The sequence below is a fragment of the Gadus macrocephalus genome, chromosome 7 (assembly GCF_031168955.1).
Source record: "Gadus macrocephalus chromosome 7, ASM3116895v1".
NCBI classification, from domain to species: domain Eukaryota; kingdom Metazoa; phylum Chordata; class Actinopteri; order Gadiformes; family Gadidae; genus Gadus; species Gadus macrocephalus.
In genome coordinates, this window is record NC_082388.1 from 13,510,258 (window position 1) to 13,524,790 (window position 14,533).

General features: G+C 40.4%; 2 protein-coding genes across 4 annotated transcripts; both read right to left on the reverse strand.

The window, feature by feature from the left end:
- Positions 1-2,040: 2,040 nt before the first annotated feature.
- On the reverse strand, positions 2,041-7,353 carry snx12 (sorting nexin 12). Of its 3 annotated transcripts, none has more exons than XR_009526457.1 (6): positions 6,899-7,353; positions 5,299-5,394; positions 4,523-4,647; positions 4,048-4,138; positions 3,848-3,904; positions 2,041-2,807 (listed from the first exon to the last, which is right to left on the reverse strand). XR_009526457.1 is itself a non-coding variant. In XM_060055901.1 (6 exons), exons 1-5 carry the CDS (start codon positions 7,061-7,063, stop codon positions 3,899-3,901), a joined length of 483 nt encoding a protein of 160 aa, XP_059911884.1. In that variant the 5' UTR covers positions 7,064-7,267; the 3' UTR covers positions 2,041-2,807; positions 3,894-3,898. The 3 variants fall into 3 exon arrangements, 2 of the variants coding, with proteins under 2 accessions (XP_059911884.1, XP_059911883.1); XM_060055901.1 differs by having other exon boundaries at positions 3,894-3,904; positions 6,899-7,267; XM_060055900.1 differs by lacking the exons at positions 2,041-2,807; positions 3,848-3,904 and having other exon boundaries at positions 4,036-4,138; positions 6,899-7,267.
- Positions 7,354-7,396: 43 nt separating this feature from the next.
- Positions 7,397-12,434, reverse strand: LOC132460867 (cytokine receptor common subunit gamma-like). Its single transcript, XM_060055816.1, has 8 exons — positions 12,143-12,434; positions 11,542-11,632; positions 11,170-11,339; positions 10,719-10,852; positions 10,155-10,329; positions 9,101-9,203; positions 8,719-8,785; positions 7,397-8,530 (listed from the first exon to the last, which is right to left on the reverse strand). The coding sequence occupies exons 1-8, from the start codon at positions 12,201-12,203 to the stop codon at positions 8,246-8,248; spliced, it is 1,086 nt and encodes a 361-aa protein (XP_059911799.1). The 5' UTR covers positions 12,204-12,434; the 3' UTR covers positions 7,397-8,245.
- Between the last annotated feature and the right edge of the window lie 2,099 nt (positions 12,435-14,533).

Here is a 14,533-nt window from a genome sequence, read left to right on the forward strand (position 1 = left end):
GTGATGTCAGCCGAGGAGGGGCTTACCATTCATGAATGGAAACTTAAGGGTTTATATAATTTAGGGTTATTCGTTTACGTGTTTATGGAGTAATACATAAATTGGACCGTTTAACAGGTGATGTGCACACACCGAGAGAGTGAGGGACAGTAAAAGTGAGGTAAAATCGTGTGTGTGTGTGTGTGTGTGTGTGTGTGTGTGTGTGTGTGTGTGTGTGTGTGTGTGTGTGTGTGTGTGTGTGTGTGTGTGTGTGTGTGTGTGTGTGTGTGTGTGTGTGTGTGTGTGCGTGTGTTTGTCTGTCTGTGCCCATGTATGGAACACGAGCACCAGTCATGTCCCCTAAACAGCGCACCGGCCGCTTATGTTCCTTAGTTACGAAAAAAGGAGGAAATATCGTACACAGTAACGTACATCATCTCTCTGTGCCCCCAGTGACATTTAGGTAGACCGTGTGTCGGGGTCAGCAGCTTGTAAAAAAAACAGGTGAGGTGGTAGCCATTGTTGCGTTCAAATCTCAACACAGGCTATCAAAGATAAGCAGCCTAGCCAATGCTGTTACCTTACCAAGTATTAGGCCTACCATGTTTTTGTAATGCGTGTGTATATGTGTGTGCGTGCGCATGCGTGTGTGTAGTAAACATGATCGTTGGTTGAATTTGTAAAGTTGGGGCTTAAAGGCCAAATGTGTTATCAGCTTCAGCTTTACTTAACCTCTTTGATATGAAGTCAGATAAAATGTAATAATTAATTTGAGCTAAATGAAAGCCTTTGTGAATTCCCTAAAAGGAATTGAGCATAGGCCGTCCAGTCTCTTATCTCTACCATACTTTATTATGAAAAAATAACTCGCTACTATAAATTACACAAATATATACCTATTCGTATCATTCAATAATTGTGAAATATTAAAGCCAAAGGACAACGGTGCCGTTCAAAGGCCAACATAGAACTATTTCTTTGATTCTCTCTCATCCTCTTGAACTTCTCCTCTTTTCATTGTTTGTCAGAGCGCTATATACACTTGTAGGTGAACGTTTTGTCTGTGCCCAGCGACGCTGCTTTGGGTTGCTCTTTTCATTTACTTCCACTTTATCAAACTAAACAAACCGCCTGTCTCCCCCTATACACCACGCGTCAGAGCTCACTGGACTCCAGCGCAGAGCGCACCAGAGCCTAATCCCTCTGCTGGTCAAGCTCGATCTGTCAAGTCAGCCTGCCTTTCCTAAAACAAGGACATCACATTAAAGACCACGGTAACCTTTCTTTCTCAGTAGTGTGCATGGTTCGTGGGTCAACGATATTGCTGTCAATTACCCTGTACCCAACTTAATATTCGTGGATTTGATTGATGCATTGCATATGCTGTAGGCCTAGCCTACAGGTTCAAGCTCGTGTTTATCCTTTGCCATGGAAATGTGTGGAAAAGCAATTCTTTTTTTAATTTACGTCTTATTTGGGTGGCCTTCACAGCATGACATTCCAGGAAACTTTAATCCATCAGTCACATTCCATGGCTAACCTTAAACAAAGGACAATCTCAAGTAAATGTTTACGATGCATTATTTTTTCTTCATAAGCAAAATATCTACTTAAGGGTAAACTGATACTTTGATTTGGTAGCCTTTTCAAATATTTATAACATTGAGTTCAACAGGGTTTATTTGGCTGTGTCTTTAAAGATACAATCTGTATTCTTTACTATCCCATTTAAAAAACAGATTTTTGCTTACACAGTGCATTTCATATGGATGGTGTATACTATCATATACGTTCTAGGTCATCCCTGCATTTGAACACTCAATATCCACACGCAAATGGACACAAACACAATATCCCAATCATTGTTGATGTCCAAATCAACGGGGTCATCACCCTGCTTTGCTGCGATATCAAACTGCAAAAGAAAAAAGTAGAATCTGTCATCCATTTAATATCCCAAGTATGGAGACGGACAAGAATGAATGCCAAGCGCTGACACAGCATCCCACGCCACCCCTGGGGGCGTTACGCTGATCCCCGCAGAATGGAGCACACATCGAAGCAGGCAGCAGGAACTTTATTGGTGAATAGAAACATGGGCGGTTGCCATGACTCAATGTATTAATATGATTTGTAATAACATTCATTAAAAATATATAAAAAGCTGGAAATAAGAGCATATACAGCTGTGTTTCAGGTAAATGAAGGAGATGTTTGTGTTCAAAATAAGTTTGTCACAGTGCTTAGATATGGTGTTTACCTTACTCAACATGTCCAATAGTGTTTTTAACAGCCAAAACGTATGATTATACCAAGACGGCGTGGGGAAACCAAAGAGGCCATTAAACAAAAACAAAGCAAACATTTGGATAAAGGTGGGACTCATTGTACTGTCTTATCTTTAATAATGCTACATGTCGCTCCACTTTGGATGGTATTAAATCAACAGCCAAGCTCTGAAAGCGAAATGGAACAGATGGACTAAAACAGGAATGGCTTTGAATACATCTGGAAACAAAAGACATTCATTACAATGTAATATTCTTTGTAAAAACAAACATAGAATAGATTATAGCTGTGGTGGGACAACACAACTGTGTGGCGAATTCTCAAACCTGTTAATTATAGTTCAAATGATGTATATAGAATGCCTAGTAAAGAAATATCATACGATTCATATATTTGATTTCCTACTTGCTTCAAAACCAGAACAAATGGGAGATATCCGATATCTCTGACTCTCATCGTTTCTGGCATTACCACACATTGCAGCGCATGACACGATGTAGAAGATAATGTACATGGGTACGCCCGGCCATCCAGACGCTCTTCAAAGAGGGACAGAGAACAGGAGGGAGAGAGTGAAAAGATGTGTACACTCAAGAAATTCCTTTAGAAAATTCTTAGGGTATCAATACTTGTAAAGTATGTGGCATCATATTTCAGACCCTTGTTTAAACATTGGAATTTGATCAAGCGTCGTCTTTGGACACCTCCTTCCACTGTCCAAACCGACTGGACAGTGGTTCAGTGCTTTACAATGCGTTTTGGTTGTCATTTAGTTGCAGACGTGGTTGCAACATGTTGATAAGCAGCAGTGTGTAAACACAGAATGCTTCTGCTGCACTCAAATTAGTAAAGAACAACACCCCCTCCTACACTCACCATTGGACTCATTGAAATAGTACACTGCACTCAGGATGATAATACTGTCTGTGACACAGACCGTCTTCATACACAATGGTTACTGTGCACTTCAGTCTCAATCTGTGACATTGCACAGTGGGGTGGCAACACAGAATCGAAAGTAGAGCATTTGTTCCTTTGTGGGCACCATGGAGGCGAGCCACCTAACCAGGGCTGTTCGTATGTGCCTACTTGGGGTTGACAAACCAATTAAAAGCCATGGTAGCTGATGAACCCTTGTTCGGAATATATTGGATGGCCAACTTCCAAAATTCAGAACATGTCTACACAGTGAGAGGAGGCGAGTTGGAACAAAATTTGCAGATAGGTTGATTTACATCTCGACATAGACAAAGTCAACAATTAACTTGGGGTCTTCACAAATTGGCCAACTCCTTTAATACAGGCAGCATTACAATACCACAATGGCCTTCTTTACACAAGCCTTTTGGATCTTCTCAATTCGGGTATGCAAACGGAAAGTGGCCCAGCTCTACTCTCACCCAGAATGCATTCTGGTTGTGTGTATCAAAGGTTCTTAAAAATGTTAATAACAAGGTTGTCGGGCAGCAAGTCAATATCAGCTGCTGGTTAAGTATACATGATCCCTAGATAACATACCTGTACATATTAGTCACATAGCAAGCCACTTTGGGTCACAAAAATATAACAAAAAGTATACCTGGGCATCGAAGCATATGGGATGTCAAAAATAAAGTAACCCTTACTTTATTCATACCTAAAAAGAAAAGGAGAAGATAATGAACAGGATTAGAGACACTTTGCACTAAACATCTGCAGTATGCAGCCATGAACAATATACCACTTCATTCACAATGTTAACGCCCCCTGTACTCCCATGATAAAGCCCTAGTGCCTTACTTTTCCGGGAATGTAGTTGCGGTCAATGCCTTCCTCCTGTAGAAACATGTGAAGACACCGCTCATTCTGGGCCAACGGGTGGCCGGCAATTCTACAAACAAACAAAAAAAACATTTTGTTCAGACAATACGATTTAAATTGCAAAAGGCAGACTTGTGAGATATTAATAAAGCAAAATTCATAAATGCAAGTGAACATTGGCCATTTTGAGATTACAACCTAGAGAAAATATTAGTGAAATTAACACAGAAACTGTCAGAATTGTGCAGGCCTCACAGGAATACGCCATTACATATCGTGACTCGATAAGAAAGACTCTTATTTAGGCTGCAATGCGTGGCATTTTCAGACAGGAAACTAGTCTGGGATAAGGAGTCAAGTGTCTCTTGGCAGGTTTAATCAAGACATTTCACATGGCCCTTTACTGGGTTTTCTACGGACCCTAGCCAAAACAAGGTGCCGTGGTGTGTGATACCTGTTGATGAACTGCTCCAGGCCCACTCGCCGCTCCTCGATGAAGGACTCCTCGAAGATGCCCTCGTCTCCTCTGAACGGCAGCAGTCTTTTCAGGGCCTTACCTGGCAGAGGGGGAACTACAATCTGGAGGGAGAGTTGAGGGTCAACATGTTCAGATACATATCGGCAACTCAGGCACACAAAAAAACAAGGGCGGCTTGAATTACCATTCAAGTTCAAAACAAATGTATGCATTGTGTTGAGGGCACTCAAGGATCACATCAATGAACTCTGAAGACGATAACATTAGATTAAATATATTAATGAATTTCTGTTGTTTCACTATCACAACATTAAGAGTAGTTTATTAATCCTTCTGAAAATTGTTGCAGACAATTGCTTTGCTCAGGAAAAAAGTGGAAAAACAGAAAAAGGAATACAAACTAAAAACTACAACTCAAGAGATATTCAAGGATATGTATTGCACATACACGTGACTCGGTGCAATGTATTTCACAATAGTTTAAGGATGCAAGCAATAATAAAAATATATATACCAGTGAAGTTTAATTTCTATTTACGTAGCACAACAGACAGCATTTGTGAGCCGGAGTAAAGCCTTTCTGCTTTTGATCGTTTCACGCTATCAGCAATTAGGCAAAACATAGACTCAACGCTGGCCTTGTGCTTTAACAGATAAGTAATTCGATTACTCATCAGTTCATGGTAACCATTAGCTGGCTAACCATACTGTAATCATTACCCTGAAAGACTGCATTATCTTATCTCCCCCACCTTACTGTCTCGTTCCAACTCATTCTTCAGCCACTCAAAGTCGCTGTATCTTCTTCTCACACAGGAGTCCTTCAGCTTGAAGATGGGAAGGTTTGTCTGGCCAAAGAGACAAGGATATGTCAAATTAACTTGGTTACTTTCTGCATTTGCATATAGATCAACAATAATAATTTCAAGAAAAATGTATTAGACCAAACGTCCAGTGTTTCTAGTATCAATTCATGTAGTCTCAGGAGTCTACCGTGAAGGTGAATTGGGTATATATGAACATATACTGGGTATATACACAGGAGCAGACATCACTCATCTCCAACTCTCCTTCAGTTTGATATCTATCTTACCAACAGTCAAGAGTACATTTTTGAATGAAATGTATAGGAGGTATGGCAAGATTGGTGGCGTTAATATAAATTAATGTCTAAACGTCTAAAAAAGTGTCTAATCAGCCAAGTTATAGCTTCAATTTAAGCTTTATTTGTGATAAATGCGAGTTGGTTTTGTAATTGTCCGTCTATATGGGGAAAAAGGCTGATAAAGAGTATGGTCAGCTGCCTTTTGTCAATTTAGTGTTGGGCTATTTAAACAATCACTCGGCTAAGTTGACATTTTTGAGTTGTGTAAAGTTAGCCAGTTATGTGTATACAAGTTATGTTACAATATAGTTCAATAATTGTATGCTAGTAATGTGATTTTCCAGCACTTGTTTACGGTTTTGAGAAGGATAGGCCTTGAGAAGAGATTACGAGATATGTTGTCCAATGTCCACACTAGGTTTCAAAATTAGGCACTTGAGGTGAATCCATTCTGGTCACTTTGAGCCTGACAGGATGCTACTCGGGTCATGTACCTGAGAGGAGGCTGCTCAGGTCATGAACTTGAGGAGTCTGCTCAGGTCATGCTATAAAGAGAGATGAGCCTGAGAGGAGTCTGCTCAGGTCATGTTATAAAGAGAAGTGAGCCTGAGAGGAGGCTGCTCAAGTCATATACCTGAGAGGAGGCGGCTCGGGTCATGTATGTTAGAGAAGGCTGCTCAGGTCATGTACGTGAGAGGAGACTGTTCAGGTCAGAGGGATATGTTGTCAACACTAGGTTTCAAAACGAGTGACTTGAGGTGAATCCACTCTCGTCACTGTGAGGTTGCTCACGTCAGGTACTTGAGAAAGACATGATGTCACAGAGTGAGATATGATGTCACAGAGTGAAACTATTCAGCAACGTCAGCCCTAGCGTGTTATTCTGAATGGCGTGCAACTCATTTCCAATGACATGAAATTAATATAACCACATCCTTCGGTATACAACAATGAACACAACTGAAATACAAGCATGTAGGCATGTGTAAAGCAAAGACTAAGTGGTAGACTTCATGGGGAACTAAAATACCTAAAATATTAGTAAAATCCGAGGCCAAGGGAAATCCGGCATCTCGATTTCTCCCGGCCCGTCATCCCCTCGCCCTGCAGACGGCTTACGTCAACATCTCAGCCTCGCTGAAAGTGTTCCCAGCATGCTAACTCAGCTAGCAAAACACGGCAATAGTTAGCGTAGCTACAACGCTAACGCTAGCAATTGTCTTCAGGCGTACGAACTGTCAACCTACCCTCATGCGAACTTCGTATGTTGTGTAACGGGTGCGTCCGACTCCCACAGTTTGTGGATCATAAACGTCAATTTCCAGAAAATTGCTCGGCGGACCGTAGGCGTCTGTCAGGTCCTGGGGCTTGGAATGCAACCGGCGAGTATCGGCCACCGTAGGCTCGGACATTTTCGTTTGCTGGACGGCCAACGGAGAATCAGCGTCAAACAAATGAAATGCACAAAAACTAAGAGATTTAACACGGATACATAAAGTTGTTGGATCAGCTGACCGCTTCAGCTAGGTGAGCAACTGGCTAGTAGCAGCACTAACAACAGCCTTCTTGCGGGGACCAGCCACCGAGCGCCCTGCCCTTCTTCTGAGAAATGCGTTGACTCAGTTCCGTGCTGTGCGGGACGCTCTGCTCCCTCTAAAGGAGGGTGAGCGCACCAGGGGGCCGCCCCCATACATGCTAGACTGACACCACTGTAGGGCAGGGTAAAGTGGATAAAGTACAGCCGGTTGGGAGGTGTATTTTTTATTCAAAAGACACAGAAAGGAAATCATACGTGTAAATCATACAAGTTTTGCTGCTATATCTAAAAAGGATCGGCATAAAATACCTTCTTGACTACTTTTTAGGCAAAAAATATGAAAGTATTGTATAGGACTACACACAGTACAGAGAAGACCAAAACGACAATTCAATTGGGAACATTAAAGTAAAAACTCTATAAAAAAAATCATCAGAATATAATTATTTAAGTCACATTTTCAATAAAGGAGCGCAACATGAGACTACACCACCTGCAATTGGCCCATGTCAGCAAAGGTTAAAGAACTACTCGGACATCTCAGATAAATCAAACTAGCTAGGCCTCTGGTAGAACTATCGAGATTTAGTGACCAAGTCACACATTTTCTCATATTCGACATGTGGTTGTAGCCTGTGGCAGTGGGAATGAAATCTGACTGCAGACTACAAGATATTTAGAAAAATCATAAACCATATTGTGTACACTGTCAATATGTTGAATGCATTTGGTTTCTGACCATATTGTACAGTAACAAATGTGACAGCTAGCCAGGAAATTGCAAGTAAATATATTTGTACAGACTTTTACAAACATCAGGATACCTTGACCTGCTTTTTCTCCATTTGCTGTCACCTCATACTGAAATTTCACTTCAAGAACTGCACTAAACACTGCAGTGAGGTTTTTGCAATTTTCCTCAGTCAAATGACATGGCAAGTTACCACTCATTTAGTACTTCCACATAATTAGAATTAACCATGATCTTTGGCCATAAAACAACCCGAAACATGGACAACGGGCACAGTACATCCCTGTCCTAACCTGGCCCCTGCGTTCAAGCAGAGGAAACAATAATGGTGGAGGCGTCACAGTCACAGGAAGTCGGTCCTGCAGGTTCATCAACAGATGGGGAGACGGAGCAGTTGGTTTGATCGGTGGTGACTGATGATGCAAAGCTACCAGAGCTCTGGTCGGATGAGCTCTGGTCGGAGGAGCTCTGTTCTGCAGAGCTCTCGCTGGCAGACTGTAAGATACGGCTGTACTCACGAACAGAACAGGCCCGCTCACTGTAGTTTGCCCTGAAGCCCTCCTTGATGCTCTTGGAGATTGGCAGCCAATCCTCCAGGATTAAAAAAATAATGAATACCTTAAATATCAGTAGCATATTAACTGTCGACATAGGAAAAATGTCACTTTCCTCCGCTTTTTCTTGAATTATATGATTATTGGGTGTTCCAGCTATGTAATTACTTATTTTAAGAACTATACACAATAGTCTATTGATAGGAGGCTTTTGATGTTACTCACCTCTACATCTCCATCAGCCAGGATTTTGGTAAGGTTCTTTCCAGGGTCTGGGAGGATGGCTCTTAGCCTGCACACCAATAGCAACATGTCCGGTCATCTTTGGAATTATCGATACAGGCTTTCTCTATATTACATTTTTTCAAATACAGAACTCGTCTTTTTATGTTGTACATTCTTTTTTGTGTGTTGCATCCAAATCATTTCATAAGAACCTGAAGACTTATGAAATTTATAAAAATTAAGACAAATCATTTCATAAGTCTTTTTTTTTGCTTGAAAAAATTCTGAAACTGATTATCAACTCCATAAAAAAAGATGCAACCATTCCCTGTTGTTAGCTATTACTTTGACTAGTATTCAATGTTATAAGAGATCAACGCACCTTTCATGTCGCACAAGAATGGTGACCGATAGAATGATGAAAACTATGGACCCAAGAGCCAACAACATGGGGCTCCATACGGACATGGAGCTACCTGGCAAGTCTTTGAGAAACACATTTGAATAGATTAAACCTGCTATTATTTATGCCCTAAAAAAATGTGGAGCCTTCTCAAATAAGTTAAAACCTTGGGAAGGTCTCAGATATTGACAGACATCGGAAAATGACATACCGTATTTTCCGGACTATACGTCGCTCCCGAGTATAAGTCGCATCAGTCAAAAAATGCTCCATGACGAGGAAAAAAACATATATACGTCGCATCGGTGTATAAGTCGCATTTATTTTTAAACATTTAAACAAGAACGTTTAGTCTGGAGAGACTGAATGAAATTGCAATAGCAATATAGGTGTGTCGGTCCCTCGTAGTTCTGAGAGTATACCGAATTCAGTGACACCGGGATTCCACCGGACGCGTATGCGCCGCGGTCAGATGCCTTCACAAGTCCAGCGGAGGGCTCCAGTTTTCGCCGGCCAAGTCATGCGCTGTGATATGTGTGACAGCTATGTTGCACAAAATTGCAGCTAAGGCTGGGGTAGCTTTGGTTGAACCGGAGGACATTGAGGACGAGAATATAATTTATTCGGTGGTGCAGTAGGCTTGCAGCGTTCAGTTGTAGGCCTAATGAATGACGGTGCCCTCTTGCGGCCGAGGATTATGTACGCACAATTTTGGCATATAAGTCGCTTCGAAATATAAGTCGCAGGGCAAGCCAAACTACAAAAAAACCGCGACTTATAGTCCGGAAAATACGGTAGCTCTAACTGTAGCTACAACTCCAGCCACTAGGGGCTGCTCATGGAAGAACGTACATAGTGTAGCTTTAAGGTCTTTCATGAATACAAATTGTACTTGAATTCATGCTTTAAAGACAACATCATAATCCTCTTCACATGATTAAACTCATTGGTATGTGTGCCTCGGTAGCCCTTTGAGAATGTAGTACAATAACAATAAAGAGACAAATGTGAGACTATTTCCCTCTTGTTTTACCTGTGCCATTGCTTTCTCTGTTGGACCCCCAGAAGGCCGATGGACTCCAGTCACTCCAGAGGCTTGACTCTCCACAAAAGCTTGCTATGGTGCTTCTAACCTGCAGCTCATAACGGCAGCGGCTGGAGGGCAGGTTGATGCTGTAAGTTCTCGTACTTATATTCAAGGATTTATTCTAGCCAGTATGCGATGAACCACAAGGCAAAGAAAAAAAAGGAACGATTAGGAATATAGCCATGAAATAGGTTTGGAGAAGGAAGCTATAAATACATATTCTCTGCTGACAATTTAAGATTTTTTTTATAATTTAAACAAAACACGATGCCTTCCAAAAACACAAACTTATGAGGGAATTGCCCTAAAGACATAGGCAAGTCACTGGTGCACCAAAACCTCATTATACTAATACTTTTTAATCAAGTTGTTGGGCATATGGACGTGAAAGCAATTATGGTATTACTTGAATGCATACGTTTCATTGTAAGATAGACAAAGAGTAACTTCATGGCATCATCCCATAATCACAATGTCTGTATTCATTAAAAAAATATTATTTGTTTTTACCTCCCACTCCTTTCCTTTCCTGTGGCGAACTTGGCTCACTATGCAGGGGCTAATGTGGCTGTCATTCCAGTAGTACCACAGGTTTGAGTCACTACCATTTTTAACTGTCAGATTGATGGGGGCGTTCAGCTTGACTGATGTCGACACAGAGTACATAGATAGTTTTAGGAACACATAATACTTAACATCTTCCCAAATTCGAATCAAAAGCTAATTTAAACAGTTTTACTGTGGTTTCCTGGTTTGGGTGGTTTAGATGTTTGTTAAGTAGATTGTTTGTTGCACTATGTGTCATGAAATGTGGCATGAAATTAAATAGCCCTATAATGACCCTAACCCTATTTATAAAAATTAAGACAAAGTAAAGTTCCCTCCCAGTAGCCTACAGACATGTCATTTTAAGAGGAACCTTGGAATCTGTCTATCTGTTGGTTTTGCTGGTTCATCATACCTTTATTTTTGAGATGGTGGATCTGCCTAAAGCTACTGTTCAGGAGCATCAGTTTGGTGGTGAATGTGTTGGACCTTTCCACTATTAGTTGACTATAGTGATGATCACACCCAACGGTAGTGTTATTCTCCAAGACATATCTGGCACACTCGTTGAATCCCTTACCAAACCTGAGGATGCATCACATTTCAACAGTGAACATGTTTGTATGTTAAAAACAACGTGAAACATGACCATTAATGTCAAAGGCTGCAGTAGGTGTATCAGGACGTTACAAGTTGTTCTTTGAACATGCTGGATCAAAACCGTTAAGGAGATCCTTTAATTTGACAATCCACTCCTTTACCATTCATCAGTTATGATTTGACTCACATGCTATAGAAAGTAGAATTGACAGCTGGGCTGGCAGATCCGTTCCAGACACAGTGAACATAGTCTAAGTTCACCACCAAACAGTCCACATCTGACATACAGGAGGGAATGAAGGGAAATGTGAATTAACCTATTGGATTTAAAAGTGACGTTATCATTTCTTTGCATCGACATGCACAATCATCAACCTTTGTAGACATTTGCAGAAGCACAATACTGACAGATACACACTATTACTTTATAAGGAACGGACTGGGGAAGTGGAGTATGCTTTATAAGGAACAGACTGGGGAAGTGGAGCATGAGTTAGTATGGCCACATGGATTTCGTTTTAGCTTATTTATATCTAATGAATAGAATATGTAACATCCATTTTTTTTATTTGGCTTAATTGGGTTAGCATCAGGCCCTATAACACATTGTTAGTCTTGTGCGTGAAATTACAGCATTTCACAGCATTGGGAGATGGTTACTTGAGGTTTGGTTACTTGCCAACTAGACTAAAGCACCAAAAAAAAAAGTTGCAGTTGTTAAAGTTCTTAAATTGTCATCAAACTATTGTTAAAATGAAATGTTATGAACACAAGTAATGAATACTTACTAGGCTGTTCTTCAGATAATACAAGGCCAGTGAGGCAAAGGAGGAGCAGTCTTACCGCCATGCTGTTACCGTAATATGGTAGTCTGCTTCTCAAACGGAATGTCTCATCTGTTCTTCACTTTGTTTTGACGTCTCATACTTTGCTGGTTTTTGGTTTCCTGTAAGCGGAAGCCAACCTCTATGTTCCTGAAGCATGTGCATAATAGTGCTGTTCTCAAGCATTACATATACTTACACACCTTTTGATGGAACGGACAATATTATATAGAATCAACCTTTGTGCAAATCCTACCCTGTCTGTTTTCTAATGCCATTCTATTCAAACTGTAACTTTTCAGGCTGCAACGGATCCGTCAGCCAATCAGACACATCGCAGGGGTCGGCAACCCTAGGCATGCGTGCCACCACTGGCACGGGGCAGCATAATCATTGGCACACTTAAAATAAATTAAAAAATAAAATATTTTTTATTTTTATTTAAAAGTTCACAGCACAATGCGGCAGCATAATCACAGATTTTTTTTTGCACTTTATTCTGTTTTTGGGCATTTCCTCCCAGTGCAAATATGTTTAAATTAGTTACAGAAAGCAGTGTTCTGAAATGGGATCAATTCATAGTTTTTCCGCAAGTACTCCCTTTAAACGTTGACTTGAGTAAAAGTATAAAAGTATGTGACTTCAAATGTACAAAAGTCAAAGTAATTTGGTGTAATGTATTTCCAATGTCTTGCTATATGCTTTGTACACTCAGTCAAATCATTTAATGTTAAAAAAAACTACTTACAAAACTCTAAATACAATGTTTTGGATTTGTGATATCTGATACTGATATCATTTGAAACTAGAACATGCATTTCCTGCAGAAAATGCGGTGAGTGTTATATTGCAAAGTGAGGTTGAAAATATGATTAAGTAAAGCCATAAAGATGTGAAGAAATGTTAAATGGTTTTTGTGTGTGTGTGTGTGTGTGTGTGTGTGTGTGTGTGTGTGTGTGTGTGTGTGTGTGTGTGTGTGTGTGTGTGTGTGTGTGTGTGTGTGTATGTGTGTGCAGGGACACAGCCACAGAAAATGTATGTTTGGTACATGAGCTCAAATAAAGCAACCCTCAAAATAGTCATGCAGAAAATGATCTCACATATATGTAGAACTTCAACTTGAAATAATCATACAAGACCTTAAAGAACATCAACCGTACAGTAAACACCAGCTCGACTAAACATCATGAATCAAATCTCCTTACGACTGGCGCAGAGGTTTGAGTGACAGATCTAATGGCCTGCCCTCGCCCCTAATTACAATTGGACATCAGCCACGTTTATATGGACACTTCTAATCCGATTCGATTTCTTATTGGAATAGATGTAATCCTATCATGCAATCCGAATGTTCTATATATATGGCATAATGGCATTTACAAAAGTGGTAAGCGTAAGTTCGTTTGTATCTCGTGCACAACCGTTATGTTGGTCTGGACTTATATGATATATGTAAGGGATAATGTTGTACAGAATTCCAGTAATTATCGGGAAAATAAGCCCTGACAGGGCGAACCATACCCCGACACGAAGCGGAGTCTTGCTTCGTCCTGAACGGTATTATTTTCGATAATGACCGGCGACGTTCTATAGGCCTACATTATTACGCTTATTACACGGCTTCTTGTCAAAACGAAACAATATCTTCACACAGTGTGTCTTTTTACAATTACCATTTGTAATGTTGATGAGCAGAGAAATAGTCTGCCAAAGACGTTGACGTCGCTTAGCAACCGGACACGCTGGGGTTGATAAGTTATCGGACTACTTGCGGAGTGCTAAGAGAGACGTCAATCAGGAAAAAAAAATCCACAAAAATCCACTGTCAGAACGTGACAGCGGTCACGTTCTGTGTGCATTAAAGTAATGACGGAACGAACTATTGCAGCTGTTCTAATTTAAAAAGTGGCTGCACCCACCCCAAACAAATCGGAATAATTGTATACATGTGATACAATTACATGAGTTTTCTCTGCAGCCTTTAACTGAACAATTGCCCAATAAACGGTCAAACTCTTGACATGAAAAAATATCATTTAAATCCACAAACAACATATGTGTAATGCAGGGCATATAAAGACTGGTACCAGAAAATAATTACTTTCTTTCCATTGAAACCCATTCATATTTTTCGATCTCATAGGTCCCATGGGCTCTACCGGAAGGGTCGTGACTTCACCACTGTAGTGATTGTATTTTCAACAGGAATTTCTCGTCCGGAGCCTATTACTTTATGGTTTATCATTATATATATTATTATTTCTTATTTTTTTATTATCAAAAAAGTGCACGCACATTAATCCTTCACTTATTAACTAGAACGATTATTTCTAAACACGCCATAGGGTTGTTCTT

Bases quoted from the DNA above. Each gene is read 5' to 3' on its own strand.
- snx12 (XM_060055900.1), bottom strand. From the start codon at position 7,063: ATGTCCGAGCCTACGGTGGCCGATACTCGCCGGTTGCATTCCAAGCCC. The intron at 5,395-6,898 runs GTAGGTTGACAG...CTCTTTGGCCAG, and splicing joins CATACGAAGTTCGCATGAGG to ACAAACCTTCCCATCTTCAA. The intron at 4,139-4,522 runs GTATCACACACC...GTTTGTTTGTAG, and splicing joins CTGGAGCAGTTCATCAACAG to AATTGCCGGCCACCCGTTGG.
- LOC132460867 (XM_060055816.1), bottom strand. From the start codon at position 12,203: ATGGCGGTAAGACTGCTCCTCCTTTGCCTCACTGGCCTTGTATTATCT. The intron at 10,330-10,718 runs GTAAAAACAAAT...CATACTGGCTAG, and splicing joins GGAAAGGAAAGGAGTGGGAG to AATAAATCCTTGAATATAAG. The intron at 8,531-8,718 runs GTGAGTAACATC...TTAATCCTGGAG, and splicing joins TGGCTGATGGAGATGTAGAG to GATTGGCTGCCAATCTCCAA.